At 33.6% G+C, this 22,128-nt stretch overlaps 1 protein-coding gene across 1 annotated transcript; it reads right to left on the bottom strand.

Moving 5' to 3' along the window:
* Positions 1-7,597: 7,597 nt before the first annotated feature.
* LOC133670872 (phospholipase D alpha 1) lies at positions 7,598-13,180 on the bottom strand. The gene is made up of 4 exons (XM_062091466.1): positions 12,946-13,180; positions 12,748-12,847; positions 8,828-10,727; positions 7,598-8,313 (listed from the first exon to the last, which is right to left on the bottom strand). Exons 2-4 carry the CDS (start codon positions 12,838-12,840, stop codon positions 7,880-7,882), a joined length of 2,427 nt encoding a protein of 808 aa, XP_061947450.1. The 5' UTR covers positions 12,841-12,847; positions 12,946-13,180; the 3' UTR covers positions 7,598-7,879.
* Between the last annotated feature and the right edge of the window lie 8,948 nt (positions 13,181-22,128).

Below are 22,128 nucleotides of genomic sequence, written 5' to 3'. Positions count from 1 at the left end.
ATCAACAATATTAGTTTCATCATCAGTTTTATGACACGGAGTAAAGTGTGTCATCTTTAAAGACCTATCCCTTTTTTAGTCCCTAACCCTTTTTAACCTAGGCAAACCTAATACAAAATCCATTGAAATATCTACCCATGGTTCCTTAAGTACAAGCAAAGGGGTATACAAGCCATGTGATTAAGTCCTAGACTTTACTTTCCTACAAGTTATGCATTTATCATACATATGTTGCATATTCGTTTTCATTTTAGGCTAATACAAATGCTTATGCAACACCTTTAAAGTTTTAACAACACCAAAATGCCTCATCAATCTGCCTCTATGTGCTTCACGTACAAGCAATTCACACATAAAACTTAATGGAACACACAAACGATTCTCTTTAAACAAATATCCATTAAGTCTCTAGAACTTCCCAAAAACCAAAGTTTCATAAGCATTGTAAACATTAGCAAAATCACTATCATCCTAGTATAATTCTTTTATGTGTTCAAATCCTATAAATCTAGCATTTAAAGTAGATAAAAGAACATACCTTCATGAAATTGCATTAACCATAATGTTTTCTTTTCCTTACTTATACTTGATCACATACGGAAAAGTTTCAATAAATTCAACAAATTTGGCATGTTTTCTATTTAACTTACATTGCCCTTTCAAGTGTTTCAATGATTCATGATCTGAATGTATCATGAACTCCTTAGGCCACAGGTAATGCTGCCACATCTCTAAAGTCCTCACCAAGGCATAGAGCTCCTTATCATAGATAGGGTAATTCAAAATTGCCCTATTATGTTTATCACTGAAATATGCAATGGACCTCATATCCTGCATTAACATAGCTTTTATACCTATGCTTGAAGCATCACATTCAATTTCAAAAGCTTTTGTAAAGTCTGGCAAAGCTAAAACAGACGCATCACAAAGTTTATCCTCAACAAATTAAAAATTTTATCCTATTATTCATTCCATTTAAATCCAATAGACTTTTTTATAATGTTAGTTAAAGGTGCTACAATAGTACTAAAGTCCTTCGCAAACCTTCTATAAAAGCTAGCAAGTCCATAAAAACTCTTTACCTTAGTCACGGACTTAGGTGTAGGCCAATCCTGGATGACCTTAACCTTCTCTTCATCTATCTCAATACTCTATACAGTTACAACATATCCAAGAAATATAATTTTCTCCATGCAAAAGGTATACTTATTAAGATTAGCATACAATTTTCTCATTATGCAATACAATAAGCACATTACACAAATGATCAAGATGTTCATTCAAGTTCTTACTATAAATTAGGATGTCATCAAAGTACACAACCATAAACTTATATATGAATGCACACAAAACATGATGCATCAACCTCATAAATGTACTAGGTGTATTTGTAAGCCCAAATGACATGACTAATCATTCATATAAACTATGTTTAGTCTTAAATGTTGTTTTACATTCATCACCTTCTTTCATCTTAATTTGATAGTACACACTTTTTAAGTCAATTTTAAAGAAAATACATGCTTCATACAATTCATCCAACATGTCATTATGCCTAGGGATAAGATGTCTATATTTTATCTATTATGATTTGCGAATGAGAAGTATAAAGATGACGCCATAAAGTCAATTGTTTTTCGATAAGTCATTTTCAGTTCTTTAGATATCTAAAAGAAGAGAGAATATCTCACCAACATATGAAACAAAGTTTACGACAAAAACAACAAGTTTATTATTCAAAATCTCACCCCTTCACGTCTGATAAGAAAGCTATAAATACTAAAACTTAAGCTTCTAACCGTAATGAACCCAAGTTGTGTACTTGTATAAAGTTCCCTTATAATTAGACCAAACCCTTAATTAAACAAACCCAAAATAAAAATAAAAATAAAAATAAAGGTTCAGAGTTGCTACTGTAATTAATAAAGATAATAAAAGATATTAAATATGATTTCCCTAGTTTATAAGGTGTTATAGCCAAATATGCTTCCTTGCATGCTTAGGAAAAGTTGCCAACTTTAGGAATTCAAAATAGACTAGGAAAATCAATTCTGACTTGGTAACCTTTGCTGCCCCCTCTAGCTTTTCCTTTATAGAGCTTGGTTTTCTTATTTTACTTGGATAAAAATAATGATTCTTTCCTCCTTGGTTGCTAAATTAATTACTTTTCTTCCTAGGCTAAGAGAATTATTAAATAATCCTTCCTGGCTTAGAAAACAAATCTACTACCCATTAGTTTCCTTGATGAACTAGGAAACTTCTTTTGAATGATAAAAATCCTCTCCTATTAAGGATTAGATTTGGTCGAATTACCTTGCACAAAATAGGAGAATAATTTTTTACTTTTAATCTTTGTAACATTAGGAAAAATAAGTCTAAACAAGGCTGACTTTTGGGCCAAACACATCAAACCCCATTAAGACTTGGATTGGGCTCTTCTTGGATTTGGATTAGATGAATTAGAGGTTGTTTTTCATACTCCTTTAACGCCCCAAGCTCCTCTGGGTCCATCTTGACTCATATGTTTTGAACAAACCCATTTAATGCCTCTTTAAGTTTCTTTGCTTTAGCTTTTGTAATTGGTCAACTTGACACCGCCAATGGATCTCTAGCATGATTAAAATTGGTGTTGGGTTGGTCCTTATAATATTTAAATACTAATTGTCTCATAGATTATATAATTTTAAAACGCGACTTAAATATGTACACACTTAATATCATATTAATTCTCTTTACTATGTTATATATATAATCGTAATGAAATGTGACTTGTATGATTTGTTCAGTTGTGATGAGTCCAAGATGATTGGACAAGGCATAGAATATGAGTTGGCTATATTGAAGTGTAATATAGAATATGAGTTGTCTATATTGAAGTGTAATAAGTGTAATATGAGTTGGCTATATGGCAGACAACATCAACCTCATGCAGGAGCTCCTTAGGCATTATGGCAGGAAAAGAGCCTCACCACGATGTATCATTAAAATTGATTTCAGGAAGGCATTTGATTCTGTCCAGTGGCCTTTTCTTAAGCAACTGATGAAACTATTTGGGTTCCCAGATCATTTTGTCCATCTTGTTATGATGTGTGTTGAAACAGCATCCTTCTCAGTGGCAGTAAATGGTGATTTGTTTGGTTTCTTTGCTGGTAAATATGGTGTTCGGCAAGGAGATCCATTATCTCCCTATCTCTTTATCATGTGCATGGAATATTTTTCTCGGCTGCTTACTATGGCTACTCAAAAGGCTGAGTTCCATTTTCACCCGAAGTGTCAGTCCTTGGATATAAGCCATTTAGCTTTTGCTGATGACATACTTTTGCTATGCCGCTGTGATACACCCTCTGTTGACATTCTGCTCCAGCAACTATTGGTTTTTAGGAGGATGTCTGGATTAACCATTAACGCAGCTAAATCTTTTTTTTTTTTTTGTGGTGTTGGGGAAGACGCCAAGCGTGCTATGCTGCTTCACACAAGTTTTGCAGAAGGAAGTTTTCCATTTAAATATCTGGGTGTCCCGCTAAGTCCCCATCGGTTGCTAGCTAGTCAATACCACCCTCTACTACATAAGCTGGAGTCATGTATTCAAAGCTGGCTGGGGAAGCATCTGTCCTATGCTGGAAGACTTGTATTAATTAAATCAGTTTTGCATGGTATGGTTCAACTGTGGCTCAATATTTTTCCTATGCCAAGTATTGTTGTAAGTAAAATCACTTCTCTATGCCGAAATTTCTTATGGAGTGGTAACCCGCAAAGCAGCAAGTCTGCACTTGTGGCTTGGAAACAGGTCTGTCTTCCGCTGAATGAAGGGGGGTTAGGTATTCTCGACATTGCAGCCAGAAACAAATGCTTTTTGGCAAGGCAACTCTGGAATATTCATCTTAAATCTGATTCCCTCTGGATCCGTTGGGTCCATCATTTTTATCTCACTCACGGTACAATCTGGAGTTCCAGGGCTCATAAAAGTTCATCTCCTCTCTGGAAAGCCATCCTGCTGTTGAAAGATCAGTTGCTCAATGACTGTGGAGGAAATGCTGAAGTTGTTAACATGTTACAAATGTGGCACAATGAGAGAAAATTTACTGCTAATGCACATGAACACTTCAGATTCAAAGGACCAACTATTCACTGGGAAAAAGTGGTATGGGAGCTTTGGTCATTGCCTAGGCACAACTTCATCCTATGGTTAGCTGTGCTTAGAAAGCTAAAAACAAAGGATAGATTGCATTACATCTCTCCAGTCACCCAATGCTCTCTCTGCAGGCAAGAAGAGGAGACTCATGGCCACCTTTTCTTTGCTTGTGCCTGGACCTTCACGTTATGGGGGAAGGTTAAATACTGGTTAAGGCTTACCACGAACATGGCAAGTCTGACTAGTGCTATTTGAGCTATGAATAACAACAAGAAAGGGTTGCAATCGAGAATGAAAAGAGTTGGCCTTGCTCTGGTTGTGTATCTAATATGGGAAGAAAGGAACCGAAGAGTCTTTGAGAATGCTGGAAAATCTATTGATGTTCTATTTCGAAAATTTCAGATTCTATTCTACACTGTCCTGTATTTTCATGACAACAATCACTTGGCATACAATGTTGCAGACTGAAGCTTCGGGCAGTACAGTTTTGGTTTTTGCTGGTTTGGTTTTTTGCATTTCATCAGCTAGTCTGGAGGTTTTCTATTTGTATATAATTTGTGTGTATTGGTTAAACTAGACACCTCTCCATGGATTAGGTTTCTAGAATAACCAATGTTGTTTGATGGTCTCCCTTAGCCTTTTTGTGGGTGTGTTAGTATGTAGCAATTTCTGAAGCTTGGTGGTAGATGGTCACTGGGTCTGCTTGGTCTGGAATGGTTCTGGTTACAGGGTTCGGTTATACACATGGCATGCATGGTTTCTGCATGGTTTCTACGTGATATTTAATGAAGACCTGCAGTTTTCTTGGCTGAGCTCCTGGTCTGTTATTGGTTCTTTACCTGGGGGCTGAATGGTGTTTACGTGAGCTGAGTCTCTTCATGGTTTCTGCATGGGGTGAGTTGATTCAGCGTGGTCCCCTCATCCCTGGAAGATGGCTTGTGGCATGGCTCGGCTTGGTATGGTTTGGTCTCTCTTCATGGCCTGCATTGTTTCTGCATGTTTCTCTACGTGATGATCATGTTGTGTTGCAGCTTCTCTTGGCTAGAAGTGAGCAATTTTGGGTTCTCTTTATAATACTATGTGTGGCTGTTGTTGGCCTTGGGGTTGTTTTATTAAAGATAATTTCTGGGGAGCTTGTTCCCCTTTTTTTTAGTTTAGGGTATCTGTTACCCTCATATTCTGTATATATTTGTTTTGGCTGCTTTTGTGGCCTGGTTACTTTTGATCTTAATATATTCTTACATTTGATAAAAAAAAAAAGTTTTAGTCGATAACTTGGGATCTACTAGTATAGGGAAGACTCTGTCAAAATTTTGATAGATAAAAAAAATTAATCTCAAAATTGTAATAATTACATGAAATTAAGTATGATTGCATGTATTTTTGCAAGACATTACAACAAAGGTCAAAATAAATATGACAGATGAGCATTATTTATCATCTTCAACCTTTGTACTTGAAAAGCTACCCAAATAGTTACTTTTCAGAGGCATTTAATGCCTCATCTCTCTACCAAACAGAACAAACAAGTCATGACTCTCATGGCCTAATATTATATTACACCCTAACTTGATTTCTATTGGGTGCTCATCTTTGTAGCCATCTTGATGTCATCCTAAAGACAATGACCCGATCAGCATGTACAACCTAGTTTTAGCAACTTATGATGGTGACTTTTGGCCAAAAGTCACCATCCTTCCTAGTTGAATTAAGGAACACGATTCATACCATATAAGCACCTCATACCCCTCTTTCAATTCCTATAAATAATGGTGAAATCCATTATATATATATAAAAGAGACCAAAGCACAAACCTACCTCTGTACCAGTTTTTTTTCTGAAAAAAAAAGAGAAGAACATAACCACCACTCTTTCTCCCATGTTTTCAAAGACACTAGATAAAACCATCCCTGGTCTAACCCCAACATCACAATTTTCAATCTCTTTGGACTGTCTTTCCACCATATCTACTTGCACCAATAAAAAAAGTCAACCCAAATACCATTTTTTTTTCCTTACATGGCAACACTACCATTAATATAGACACTAACCACCTCTCAACAACCTTAATTGATACCAGCCCTACCAGCAACAACAGCAGACCTTGCTCTAGCAGTTGCACCCTCACCTTGACCTCCATTGTAGCTTCTTCTTCTAGCATCAACAATAGCTTCGTCTTCGTCTCAACCACGCTAGCCTTTCACATAGCGAGCTCCATCAACAAACCACCATGTAACGTCTGAAGCTCCACCATCCAACCAACATCACCATTCAGCCTAGGTAAGCCTCTTTATGCTCTTTATCTTTTTAGATGCATGTTAAAGCATACCAGTAGTGTGAAGTAATAATTAACGTTACTGGCATTTGCCAGCCACCACTGGGTTAGGCCTGTGGTGGCTAAATAACAGGTTGGACCTTTGTTTCATCCCAACCACGTGGGTTGGGTCCAACCCGTAAAAAGAAAAAGCACGGTGGGTCGTTTGTTGGCCCAACAAATCATATTACGTTGAGCCTAAGTCCAGCCCGTATGCGCTTATTAGGCCCCAGGTCTAATAGGCATAACCCATCTGACTAAGCCAAGCCCAAACCCAACATTAAGGGCATGTTTGGCATGCCACCTTTTGTCTTAAGGCATAAGGCCTTGTTTGGCTGCTTAGAGCATGTTTTCCAAACACGTTCTTAAAGCATTTTTAATATCTCTAACATTAGACTAAGGGCATGTTTAGCAAACACACCCTAGTCTTTTCCCTTCAGTTTTATTTTGTCTTTATTTATGTATAGCCAAACAAACCTTTAAAATTATCAAGAAAATCAAAAAAAAAAAATTCAAGGACGATTTTAAAAATATTTATGGGTTCCTTCCATGTTTTTTTAATAATTTTGTTTAATATTGGTCCAAAAACTTACATTGTAAGATACAGATCCAGTATTAAAAATATCTAATTTTCCTTGAAAAAATTTCAAAAAAAATCCTAAAAGTACAAAAAAGTAGTATAAAATTACACTGTAAAATATATTTTCAAATATTAAAGATACAAAATAGAAAATAAAAACGATACTAAAATTAGAGCCTTATAACAGTTAGAATTTAACTGATAATATTGATTTCCTTACAAAGAAAAATTTACCTTGAACCTTAAATGATACCAACAAATAAAAACATAACTTAAATATAACAATCAATCATAATACAACTTACATAAATAAAAATGCACTAAAAATAATATTTTTTCATTATATAATTAATATTCTTATCTGGACTCTAACCATTCCCTGGAAATCATAATTTTATAATAAAATTCAAAACACTCTTCAATTCTAGAAAATAGCTTCAATATCATGCATGTTATGTTTCAAGTAAATGCATCCTATGAAAAAATCTCCAAAAAAAAACTTTTACTTTGGAGAAAAGGCAACTATTCCATTTTTCTTAGAGCATAGGAAAAAAAAAACGAACAATAATCTGCAACAACAAAATCTGGCACCATATTAAACATACATCAACCAGTAAATCAAGCTTACAAGTTCAAAACGGTCAGCATTAACATTCACACCATATCGCTACATCTCTGTAAATCCCTGATATGAACAGTCAGGCAGAAAAAATAAAATAAAATAGCACCACAGCAGGCTGACACATAACATTATTATTATTCTGCTACCGGAAATATAAAATCGGAGGAGCAAGGATGGGAGGCATGTTATCAGATTTGGCACGGAGAACACGAGCCTTTGTGTCGGGGTGGTTATGTAGTAAGGATTGGAGGCATGTAATCAGATTTGGCACCGAGAACACGAGCCTTTGTGTCAGGGAAGCACTCTGTTCCAGGCAGTTCTGTAACATTTCCTTCGCTGGAAATTCCAATGGGGTAACGGAGCAAATGACCTGGTAGATCACCCTCAAGTGTCTCACTGGAATACAAGTCCCAGTATTTGTCAGCAATCTGGTTCACCTTCCTAATGCAATCTTCATTTTCTGGTTTAAGGAAGGTGTCATCCAGCATGCCAAGGTGTTCGTACCATAACCCCAAGCGGAATCCATGGATCTGGCCTCGTGCAGGCTGTCTGGTTGTCAAGTGATATGGCTGGTATCCCCCCATGGCTATTTCAGAGTCCCTGGCACCATCCATGGATCTCTGATTAATGTTGGCAGACCCAATTATGATGTATTCGTCATCAACTGCAAATGTCATGTGTCAAATCCATGAGGCAACCACGTAATAAAAATAACAGTAAAGCGGCAAGAAACAACAAATCAAAAATTAAAGATGAGAGCACCATGCATGGATAAAATTAAAGTGTACATTCGTAAGGCATACTTTTTTCTGTCATCTATTGGGTGCATATTTGCTTTCTTCATTTTGTATGCAGCAAAAGATCCTTATGGTAGCCTAACACTCTTAAAATAAAGGATAATTTATGGGTATCCTCGACATCACTGGACATCAACCAGAAAGCCTTTGCTTCCTTTGCCAGGAAGTACTAGTTTCAGAGTACTTACCTCTTTTCATGCCTACTAGTCAGAAACTAAGAATATCAGTTCCTCGTGTGATGTGAAAATAGACAAGCAACAAGATCAATGCCAACCATAAAATTGAAGATCTAGAGGAAGTGGAAAGTTACCTATTGGTGCTGACAAGTAAATATTCAGTTAGTTTGCAGGGCAGACTTAATTAAAGATAATTCAGGCTTACCAATCATCATCTTTGCATGAACATAAATCATGAAGCGCCTGGCCTCCTGGGCCCGGATGTAATCTGAATCAGGCTCTGGTTTTTCTGAAGGTTCATATTCTCCACTTTTCTTCACCTCACGATTCCCAAGGCAGAAAAATGTCAAGTAGTTCCGAGGATCTTCTTCAAGCCCCTTGGCTCTGAGAGCCTGAATGACATCTTTATACATCATGTCCATTGTCCTCCTCTGCCAGTCTAATATTGCCTGAACTGATGCACTCTCTGGTATTCCCTCTGGCCACATTGGAACAACAACATAAACAGTGAACCTCTCCCCTGCCTCAATCTTGCTAACTATCTTAAGTGAAAGCTCTTTTGGAATTAGATGCAAAGCGTTAATGTCCTCCGGCTTAATACCATCAGCACTCCAGCAAAAAGAACTCCCAAGAAAATACTGATTCTCAATATAGATGAAATTCTTTGCACGCCGAATAGCATTAATGTAGGCATCTTGAATGCTTCGATCAATGATATTATCCTTTCCACTGACAAGCCCAGCTTTGGCTGCATCTTCGGGTGTCTCCGGGAAACCAAATGCAGCCCCACCATCAATGGATCTAAATAACTGCACATTCCATGTCTCATGATCATCAGGGTACGTAACTGGAGAAGGTGGAATGATGACATCTTCCAACTCTCTCAGCTGAACAAGTAAATCTTTACCACCTTGCTTCTTCCATCTCTGTTCAAAATTAAACAAGACATCCCAAGCAATAGGTCCCTCAAGCCGGGAATGGATGTCATGCCAAGGTTCTCTGGGACCACCTTTTTGAATTGAAGCACCGGTAAAGTTGGGCTGGTGAAAATCATCATGGTGAGCAGTGTCCAATGTCCTAAAAAGGGAATGGAAGGGGGTATCGTATCTGCCATCACAAAGATCAATCCCCCCAACATAACTAACAATTCTCCTCCGCTGGGAATCTCCACTAGGCATTGCACTGTCCACTACCACAATCTTCTGGTGATGAGTGAACATAGTAGATATTTGCAGATCCTGAACAATGCTTCCACCATCATCAGGATTTCGAGGACACAAGACACAGTGCACATCCGTATTCTGGAAGTAGTGCTCAGTTTCTTCATCATGGGTGGCCATCAGTCCATCCCTTTTCAGCAAACCAACAGAGGTTCTGTCATCCCAAATAAGCATAAGAACCCTAACACCTTCACTTGCCTTCTTCTTCAGCAGCTCACCCAGAGTGATGTCTCCGCCAGGCTTTGGCCTCCTTGAATCCCTTACCAGACTGATTTCAGTATAAACAGACCAGCCAGTGATGTAGATCAAGTGCTTTGCATTTGTGATTGCATCAAAGACATCTTCCCAACATCTGTGGGGCTCATAGTACTCTCCTGAAGCAAGAGGGATTTTTGGAATAAATTTGTCTGGTATATGAGCATCTTGGTACAGAGAAACCCTACACCCTTGTCTCTGAGAGTAGAATGTATAAGGTACTCCAGGATATTTTGAACCTCTGATGCCACGGCCCCAGTTATGATCTTTTGTGATATCAAAGTATTGTAGCTTCACATGGATCTTGGAACCTGCACGAATTGGATTTTTGTCTCCATCCAATATCTCAACCCATCTATCTATTTCTTCCCCATCTAGGATTTCTTCAACAGGTATATATGCTCTTCCGATCAAGGTTGCCCCAATTGGATTAACATCCTTGACTGTGAAAATAACATTTGAGGCCATATGAGCACAGTAAATGTGAAAAGACTCATACCACCTTGGGTTGGTTGCTTCATTTTCAAGGATTCTGGTCCTCCCAACTCTAGCCTTTTCTAGATCAATAGTTGCATAGAGTCTGCTGATTCCGTTGCCAATACCAACTTTCTCCCCAATGTTCCCCACGAGCTACAAGAAGAATTTCAATTAGAAACTTGGGAAGATAGATTAAGCGACCACATAATTCTAATGTCAAGAATCATGAGTTAAAAACAAGGACTTGTAAATTGATGTCTTGAACAAGGGAAAATCCAAATTGGATAATTCAAATGTGAAGAGTCACGAGTTAAAAACAAGCACTTGTAAATTGATGTCTTGAACATGGGAAAATCGAAATTGGATCACTTCTCTGGGGTGATTGGAATAAACTCTTCAGCATGGGAAAACAGTAAATTCTCAGAAGTGCAAGGGGGGGAAAGAGAACCAAATAGCAACATGCATCACTATTAGAAGAAAAGGTTGCTAAAATGTTACAAGCTTCTGTAACTATATTTTCTTTCATAAAAAAAAAGGGAGAGAGGTTTTTTCTTTCACAAAAAAAAAGATTTATGGTGGTTTATATGACATAGCATGAATTACAAATAAAATATAATCCAGTGCATAGGGTTCTCGATGTAAAAAGACGCTGATGTTTATAACAAGACAAAATGCAACAAAAGCATTTACAACAGTAAAGAGCAACATTGTCCAGGTTCACCAATTCATATCATAAAAGTGTATGGTATTTAAGAGAGAGAGAGAGAGATTAAACTGTGATATGAAAAAAATACTAAAGGATAAAAAGGTACACAAAATGTTGCAGACTTTAAACTAAATTATTATGCAAGAATTCCAACAAACAATACTCTCTTAAAAAGAATACATATTTTCACACTTTGCAATTATTTCAACACCTTTATACAAGTAATGAGCAAAATAATATTTTCTAAGACTTCATAGATAAAAAGTCAAACATCAAACACATGAATAACACAAGATGATTAATTCAAAACCAACATAGAGGCAGTTTGTAGGTGTCGATGCTCGTACTCACTTACAGCACCTAGAAATAATAGTAATAAATGCAAAATCATAACAAGTTGATTTAATAAGCAAGCAAGATGTGAAACATTAAGAGGGGTGGATGTGAAATCTCAAACTTCCTTCAGAGCCAAAAAAAAAAGAAAGATATGCTGGCATTAATATAAGCATCTATCTTGGAGCTACCTACAGAGGCAATTCCTTCATGTAGACATGTATAACATCTGATCTATGCAGAAACTTCCATTAATCACTGGTATAACAAGGATCCGGACATATTTGATCTACTACAAATCCACAAGATATGACTTCTCGGTGAGAAGTCATTCTAGTTTACAAGTGTTTTGCTTACGAGTACTAAGAAATAAAAAAATTTTAGTTTTGGCATCAAAGACAACAAAACAAAATTTGTATTCCTGAGATGGCATGTGGCGATGTTAGCCTCAGTGGATAACCTTCTCTTCCTAGGAATGTAACAAGAGAATCCATTCCAGTGAAGAAAGGCAGTACTTATTCCACTGAATTTATAAAAATCAAAATGGGTTTTCCCTTTCTAAAAAAACAAAAAAAAAGGGGTGGGGTTCTCGCACTCCAATCAAAGTTTCAAACAAACATATAGTAGATGTAAAGCATGCTTGGTATCATGAATGTTACAATTGTTGGTTGAGGGCGTCTTAAAACGTCATGTTTCCTTCTTTCTTTCAATAATATTTCTCTTCTTTTACATTTTTCGGGACAAACATGTTCGATATCAAATGCTTTGCTTAGTTCTGAACAAAAACAACAAAAGGGTATTTAAAAAAAATAAAAAAATCTCTACCCACCAAATAAATAAATAAACAAAATAAAATAAAGATATACCAAGATCATCAAACAGATTAAATAAACCACTTCCATTACTCAATCCCTATCCTTATTCCTTTAAAAAAAAAACCAGCCGATAGATGGTCAGAGAGTAAAGATCTGTGCCCAAAATGTAATCCTTTCAAAAAAAATAAAAGCAGTAGGATCAGTATTCGAAAACTTGATTAACTCCCTATCAAATAAAAAAAAAAAACAAGAAGAAGAAGAAGGAAGTAATCAGAATTAGCAGCATCGATCCATAGCATAAAAAAGACAAGACAAAGACCTTGTGGAAGAAACCATGACCACCACCCTCCCCGATCTTATCCACCTCATAGATCGTCACATGTAAATTCCCGTGCAACAAAATCTGCGCCATTTCTCACCTATATATTACACACATACATGAAAAAAAATTCAATTCAATCTTCAAAGCAGATTAACGATAGATCATGAACAAAAAGAGTAAAATCGAGCTGCTTACTACTGAATACTGAGAGAAGGTCTGGTGAAAATGAAAGGAAAGAGATCACTGAATCTTGGATCGAGAGAGAATCGAAGGTGGTCAATTAAGATTGTGGGATCTGATCCGAATCACATGTGATTTAAGTAACAAAACAATGCTACGCTGCCTCCGGTATCTTTACGCGGAGAGTGAGAGTGAGAGAGAGAGAGAACGTCTCGCGAGGTAGGCAAGTTGTTACTGTTGGCGCTTCTTACCAAAAACAAAAAATAAAAAATTCAAGGACAAGACACGTTGCAAGTCAAGTCACTCATACTCAAGGTTGTCAATTCCGTTCCGTTCCGTTCGGAATGGCCGAAACATTCCATACCAATTCAAAAAACAGAACAAAACGGAACAAATTTCATCTCATTTTAAATCTCGGTCCGTTCCGGATTTTTCGGCTAAATTCCGCCCGAAACGTTCCGGTTCCATTCCACATGTTCCGTTCCACTCTTGAAAAGCCATTGAATCAAATTGAACCTTATTCAATTTAATTAATTAAACCACCCAATTATAAAAAGCTCTTTTTTATTATATTTTCTATAACACTGATATTAATAATAACATTGAAAATTATAATTACTATTTTCATTAACAATGATATTAATTTTTTAAAATTAGATTTATCACTAATATATATGGTTTATATTCATGTTGTTTTTTTCATGTTTATACTTTGTACGAATTTGAGCAAAACAATGGATGCTTTAGATTTTATTAGCCTTAATAACATTGATCTAACTTTATATTTAAAATATTTGTGTTAAAACATTTTACTTTTATAATATTTTGATATTTTGTTGAAGTTGAACTACTTTAAGTTAAAGATCTATTTAATCTTGACTATTTAGAAATATTTTAAATTTTGAAATTATATTTGTTTGGCATTGTGTTTGTATTGCATAATTTATAATTAATTTATCTTGAATTTGAATTATGTTTGTTGAATATATATATATATATATATATATATATATGAACAGTACAACCCCGAAACGGCACGCCGAAACACTCCGAAACTGAAACATTTCGTTCCAATTGAAAAAACGAAACACCTACCGAAACGGAATTGACAACCTTGCTCATACTGATCTCTGTCATGTGTTATTTAAATTAAAATGATAAAAAAAAATTATTATAAGATTTATTTTAGAATTAAATTAGCATGAAAATTAACACTAGTATTTTGAATTTCAGATTTCATATTAATGTATAAAAACACTTCTTGTATGATTGGTAATGCGATATAGAGTATTTGTATCAAATTTATTTAATTAAAAATATATTAAAATAATTTTTTTATTTTTAATATCAAAATTAAAAAAAAAATTCATTTAATATTTTTATAGAAAAAACAAAATTGATAAAATCAAAAAACATACGTATATCAAGATATTTAATCTCATAACATGATAACATAAAACATTTACCCGGTTGTCTTTATTGAATATATTTATTAAAATTATTTTTTTATTTAATCAAATAATAATAAAAATAGATACATATATGAAATTGATTGAATAAAAAAACAATTATATAATGTTGCACATATTAGAAAAATACTTTTTTTCTATTTTTAAAAATAAACTTTTTCCATATAGAACATAAAACATTATACATGAATCAGAACAATATCTTCAAAAAAAAAATACATTCAAAATAATTTATTTAAAAAAACTCTCTTAAAAAAATCAAAATAAGCAAAATAAACAATCATATAGGAGATATATTAATTGAAACATAAATTAAAAAATATTTTAAAAGAAGACTTATTAAAAGAAGGTATCAATTAAATAAAAACCAACATTAGAAGAAAAAAATAATTATAGTTTAGGTGCTGCAAGCGTGTTTCAAGAAATAAAAAAAATAAACGATTCAAGTTATAACCCTGATCAGGTTTAATAAATTAGTTTTATTTTAATTAAATGATAAAAAAAGACAACGATAGTAAGCAAATATTTTTTAAGAAAATCATAATAACTTGAGAAAAACACCATTAAGAAAAAAAACCATTGAAAGTACAAAACTGAATAAAAATGGACAAAAACCCGAGACAACCTGAGGTAGCGTGATACACATGTAATTTGGGTAATATGCGAGACAAACCAAGTTAACTCGCAAAAATCATGGCATAAGTCATGATATAGCTCGATATAAAAGAAACTAAAGAAAATCATAAAGTCAATCTTTAAAAACAAATAGGGTTAAATTGAAAGGAAAAATAACTTTAATAAAAGAAAAAAAATCAAAAGAATGAAGACTAAATTAGAAAAAAAAAATAATACACCATAGACTTGAATTGAAGAATAAAATTAAAAACTAATAAAATTTTTACAAAAGAACAAGGAAAAAATAGAAATAAAAAAATAAAGACCGAATTAGAAAAAATAATATATGACAAATTGAAATTGAATGAAAAAATTAAAAACAAATAAAATTTTTATAAAAGGACTAAGAACAAAATTTTGAAATTAAAAAAATAATGACTAAAATTGAAATACCAAAAATAAAGAGGGTTAACTTGTAATTTTTAAGGTAAGAGAGAGAAAATGAGGAGGGGGGAATGTCAACCGGTGACAAATTACACCACCCCCGCCAACATGCACTGCACCAAGAGAAAGAGGATGCAACAACACTTCGAATGATATGGCGAAATGATAGATTTTACCACCAAAAGGCACTACACGTGCCACCCAAACAGCACAAGTGCCTCCCAAGTGCTGGCACTTGAATAGCACACCCTAGCAGTTTTTAAATTTTAATATTAATTAATCATCCTGAAAAGACCAAACTACCTTCAATAGTTTTAAAATTAACAAAAAAAACCTATGTTAAAAAAACTAGAAGTATTTTTTTAATCTATAATTGGTTTTTTTAATTATGTACTCAAAATTTAATGTATACAAAGTAGTTGGGGGATTTTACCCTAAAAAATTCATTTTCAACAATCCATGCAAAGGTTGGACAATTAGATTTGGTTTTCACTACCAGAATTTTATAATTTACTGATAGAATATTTTGTTGTTAGTTAAAAACTTATTCTATTAGGAAACTCTTACTAACGGGCTCACAGACAGTTATTGTTCATCAAAAAAATTTTCTTGGTGATTATTGTTTTGTTTATGATTTTGTCAGTAAAATAATCATCAATAGATTTATAGACTAAATAAGCATGTCAAACAAAAAAAAAATATCCATTTTATTTTGTTGATATCTCCCTCTATGAATATGACATAACACCGACAAAAAACACTATGTTTAATTCATTTATTGATTTTTTTTTAACATGACCGACGTAATTAAATTGTCTTGGATTAAACATTAGCAATAGTATTTCCAGCAATTCTTTTTCAACTCTCTATAATATACCGACGAATTTAATTCGTTGATAAAACTGTCGGTAAAATAATCATCAATAGATTTATAGACTAAATAAGCATGCCAAACAAAAAAATACCCACTTTATTTTGTTAATATCTTCCTCTATGAATATGACATAACACCGACAAAAAAACACCATGTTTAATTCATTTGTTGATTTTTTGAACATGACTGACGTAATTAAATTGTCTTGGATTAAACATTAGCAGTGATATTTCCAGCAATTCTTTTCCAACTCTCTATAATATACCGACGAATTTAATTTGTTGATAAAATTGTCAGTAATTTTAGTAATACATTCATATATATATATATATATATATATATATATAATAAATTGAGTAAAAATAATAAAAATAAAAATAAAATATTTATTACATATTTAAAAATTTAACACTTCAAATACAATTCATCTAAAAAAGAGGGGCTGAATGAGGAGGCGGGTTATCGCTGGGACCTGAAGGTGATAAGAGGGAGCACATGCACCACTCATGTATGATTTTAGCTTCATGTACAATCATCAAAGTTTGGTCATCTCAGCACTAAGTTATTGTGTCTTAACAACAAGATGGGTTTTCAAGCTTTTAACTCGTTGGTTTAAAATCTCCTTAAACTCTAGAGTTTGAGTGCTCGAAATGAATTGCAAGCATCTAACGATCAAAAACTTCAAGTTGTCTGCAAATTCTCGGTCGTAATATTTGAGATACCATATATCCAATTTTTATCGGGTCCATCAAACGATACTGCTTCCAACCATAGTTTCGAATGAGTTGAAAGATCATTTATGTATCTCTCCTGCATTCACGTGTTATATGTTTCCTAAAAAAAGTCATCAAATTAAAAAAATGATAACTTAAGAAAAGAAGTTGTTGAAAATCTAGCCTCAGCTATCTAAAAGTTGTCGCACCTTTTTATGACGCTCATCATTTCACATATGCGTTTCTACAAAAAGCTCTATTAGTCTTGGTTCGCGTTTAAGAATCATAGCCTACAAGAGAAAACTGTATTAGTTAAATATATTCATAAAAAAGAACAATTTAATAAAATAGATGTAATAAAAAAAGAATTTTACTGTCTGTTTTACATGCAAAATGAACGAAATGGATCTACTGGTGTGAGTGGTAATGGAACCGTAAATCTCTCTATTCTAGTTCTCTGCATCGGATTGTGACCGTTGCACGAAATGCTTGGATGTTACATGCTAAATATATTCTACTCATACAACCCTTGAGACGTATAGAGGTCTGAAATCCTTTAGACCGCCACATCTTTTCAGCTTGGAAGCTTTTTTTTTAGCCTTTGTTTTTTTGCTTTTTTCTATACCTCGTACCAAAAACCATGCAACATATATGGTACAAATGAATTATTGGTTAATAAATGAAAATAAAATTTTAACATTTGGATAAAAAAAATATTTATTTTGATTTCAATCTTACCTCGTTACGCTATAAATCTCTCAAACCCTTACGAAAACAACGTTGTCAGCCCAATCCTAGTAAAGCCTTTCCTTGCAGTTCAAATTTGTTAGTTAATAAATTAACGAAATTAACATAAAAAAATATTTAAGTTAATATTAACCTTAAACTTTATGAACCATGCATCAATCATGGATTTCCATTCAAGATTTTTGAAAACCTGACTTCATTGAAACAATGACACTTACATTGATGATTTCATTGCTAGTGTTATTGTTCAGGCAACCTCAATATTTGTAAACCTAAAATTACATTCGTTAATTGAAATTAATTTTTTAGAAATTATTAATTGTTCTTTATTTTTTAGTAGTGCATGAAAAAAATACTTACATTAAGTGGTCAGGCTTCCACTAGGCAAGGTACTTCCTAATAAATGGATTCTGCTCTAAAAAGACCCCTTCTCAGTGTAGCGACATCACACTCAATGAACCTGCGTCAAGAGAGATTGCATAAGCCTTAGGGGCCAGTTCATGATCTGCACCTAATGACTCATGGTCGTCAAAAGTGCTACTAGTTTTTCTAACAGTGATCCTGTCTATACAATGCGCTAATGATTTTTCCCTAGCATCTACACAAATCAAAGGCTTGAGATACCGTAAACCATTCCTATTTAAAAAAAATGGCAACATCTCCCCTATATAGGAGACTACTCAAATTTTGTTTACTTGCAATTACACATCAATAATATATTACCACAAACTAGTTGATTTTATTTCCATTATTTCTATATTTCCAACGTATCGATTTACCAAAATAACTGCATGTACTTGGTAATCAAACTAATAATTTGATTAACTATTTGTAACAGTTGGGATTGACATTTAGATTTATTGTTGAAAATCACTCCGACTCTCCTAAGGTTTACTAATGTAAATCTAATGTTTCTAATTTCTTAAAAGTTGAAGTAACTATATATAGGCACTTTCATTGTCTAATTTCTCTTAATTATAAGTGGACATAACTACATAAACAAAATTGTTAGAAATACATAAATTAGGATACACTGATATCTTATTTAATAAGAACTTCACATTACCATACGTGGCCAACTTCCAAACCCATTTAACATAACCTTTTACATTATTTTAAAGATTATAAACAAATGCACAAACAGATCCATTTTCAATCCTAACATCTCTTGAAACATCATCTACATGGCCCTTCTATTCTACATTATCCATGTTCTCATTGTACTTAAAATCTTATAAAGCAAGGCACAAAACACTCATTTTCCTATCCCTCATCTCTTACCTAGCTAAAAATAAGCACCACACATTATAAGTAGTCATAAACATGAATCCAAAAATCACACACTATAACCAATTTAAAGCAATCTCTATAACAAAACACAAAGAAAAACAACACAAATATTCATAAAACATCTTAGGCCATAAACAATGACCTTATACAACAAGTTCACCTATCCAAAACTACCATCAAAACAAAAAAATCCAACACAAAACAAAAATACAACTAAATTCTGAAAATTAAAAAAAAAAAGACGAAGAAGGATATTGACCTTGAAATTTTTTTCCTTACTGGTGTAGAAGACCTTGTTGGAGTGTCTCTGGAATAGCTTGAGAATGAAAAAAAACAACTAATTAACTTAACAAAACTTGGCAAAAAAAACAACAAGAAGAAGGAGAGTTACTTGGTGTGGAGGATGTTTGGAGTGAGAATGGAGTGAGGAAGGAAAAGAATGAGAGAGAATAAAAAGAAAAAGAAATGGATGCAAAGACAGAAAAATGATTTGCAGAGAAAAGTCTTGCCCATCTGTTATGAAATTAAGAATTCTGGTCTTTTAATTTAGGGCTTTTTAATCGATGGATTTACTGACATATAGTTAAATATTAATATTTTTAACACGTTCGTCGGTGATTCTGTCTGTAATCTTTAATTGAAAATTTCAATTTAGTTCAAAAATTTTAGAAATCCCCCTAAATATCACTGATAACTTTTCAGTCATCGATGATTCCATTTATAATGATTTAAGATTGTCCATCTTCTAATCAAAAGATTTAAGATTCAGTTAGTTGTGAGTTTTGGGATTTTAAATTTTACGATGTTTCCTACGAGAAATTATTCAATCTATTAGTTTATAATAGTATAAGTGATAAATTGTTCAAAAGTAATGACATGTTAATTATTATACTTACTAAGTCTCAATTCATCATAGTTAAATAACTCATAATTATATGCATGTTTGAGTTCAATTTTTGTCAAGTACCTTCCCATCACAACATTTTTGGTACAGGTTGTCTAGGATGAGAAAATATTGACAAGTTCTCATTCAAAGATACTTCCCCATTGTCATCATGCCTTAGAACGCGGTTGATTCTTGTTCTTACGTGAGGCTCGAAATAATAAGAGATAAATATTGAGATCTCTTCAACAATTTAAGCCTCATATATTAAAACTTCAACATGTACCTTACTTTTTACTTTTCTTCTAAGGTTGAACAAGTATTTGCATGGAATTAAATGAATGGAGTGAATGCTTGTATAATCCCTAACCTTTCGAATTGATACATCCATCTATACTGGATCAAGCTTTCAACTTTTGCCTCAAACAATAAATGTATGGGTAAATGTTCTATTGAGTTGAAGGAATGATAAAAGCAATATCATCTTAAGTTTGCAGATTGTCTAGATAATATTTGTTGAAAGCCTCTCCATGTATTGTGTATATAACTTGTTGGAGCATATATCTTTAAAGAAGTGATTGATCTCTGTGAATGCATCTCATATCTTATTTGACAATAAATCCTGTAAAGCTATTGGGATAAGTGTTTGCATAAACATGTGGCATTCATGACTCTTAATTCCATACAATTTGCAATCCTTCAAATTCATCAATCTAGATATGTTTAAAGTATATCCATTAGGAAAATATAGACTCTTAAGCCAGTGGTAGATAAGTAATTATGCATTCTTATCTAAGACAAAGTTGGCTTTGGGCTTTGTTATCCGCAACCCATCATAAACCAACTCCATATTTTTATGATGACAAAATAAATGTATAATTATTATAGCCTTTATATTGTCATTTGTCTTTCCTTTCATGTCCATAATCATGTTAAAAATATTTTCAAACATGTTCTTTTCAATGTGAATGACATTAAGATTATAACGAAAGAGATTGGTCTTCCAATAAGAAAGCTCCCAGAAAATACTTTGCTTTACCCAATTATAGTTCATACCAAAACCAGAAAACTTATGTTTATCGGATTGAAAACACACAATGCCATTGTACAACGACACCATATCATACAATTCTTCACCACGGCAGTAGCAGTGCAACATCCTTTTTAACTCTAACAACAAAAAGTCATTTATATTCTTTCTATACTTATGATCCGTTAGCAAGAATCGTCGGTGGCAATAAAAAAAATTTTCTATCATTTGTTAACGTGAAGGCTTTGTTATTTTTTATATAGTATGAAGATGCTAATTTTACATGTATGCTCTAACTAGAAACCATTTCATATGCGGGAAAATCATTGATAGTCCACATCAAAACCACCTTCATCTGAAAATTCTATTTCCTCGAGACATTATAAGTCAAAGTCTCGGATGACCATAAATGCTTCAACTCACCAATCAACGGTCAAAGATAAATATCTATATTCCAACCTGCACCATTAAAAGTTTAGAACTAGGTATAACCTAACTCATACACATCCTTGATGGCAAGTTGTAAACCGTAAGTATCACCGACTAACAATAATAAGAAGAATTAAATAATTCAAATGGATTGAATTCGTATGTACATAACCCAAAACGTACATTTTTTTATTCCATTGAAAATTAAGGATGCACCCTATTAAAATGTTTCTCGACTTTACCATCAGATGGGTGCACAATGCCTCCATCCACCACATCATGTAAATGATGCCATGTTATATGCTTAGGAGTATTTGGAGACGTGGATAACCTTTGCAGTCTAGAAGTGATTGAGAAGTATCTAAGTTTTCTATATGCGATAAAAGTCATTTCCCTACTAGTTCTAGGTTTATAACGAGTATGCTCACATGTTCAGTTTACTAACAAGGGTAGTTCTAGCCATACTAGTACAACTTCCACTATCAATAATCAAACTACACACTTTGTTTTCTACATAGTATCATGTATGGAAGATGTTTTCCCTTTGTAAATCATTGTCATCTTCCTTGACCTGAACCTGAAGTGTACGTCTTATTACCAAGGACTCCTCAACAGGTAACACCACTTCATCTTTAGTACAATCCTTCAATGGTAACATGTCTTCATAATCTAAAATGTTACTCTTGAATTCCACATCACCATTG

The sequence above is a fragment of the Populus nigra genome, chromosome 1 (assembly GCF_951802175.1).
Source record: "Populus nigra chromosome 1, ddPopNigr1.1, whole genome shotgun sequence".
NCBI lineage: Eukaryota > Viridiplantae > Streptophyta > Magnoliopsida > Malpighiales > Salicaceae > Populus > Populus nigra.
Note: the sequence above shows the minus strand (reverse complement) of the source record. Positions and strands in the feature narration are given on the sequence as shown.

Bases quoted from the DNA above. Each gene is read 5' to 3' on its own strand.
- LOC133670872 (XM_062091466.1), bottom strand. From the start codon at position 12,840: ATGGCGCAGATTTTGTTGCACGGGAATTTACATGTGACGATCTATGAG. The intron at 10,728-12,747 runs GTCTTTGTCTTG...TTCTTCTTGTAG, and splicing joins GTCATGGTTTCTTCCACAAG to CTCGTGGGGAACATTGGGGA. The intron at 8,314-8,827 runs GTAAGCCTGAAT...TGACATTTGCAG, and splicing joins TCATGCAAAGATGATGATTG to TTGATGACGAATACATCATA.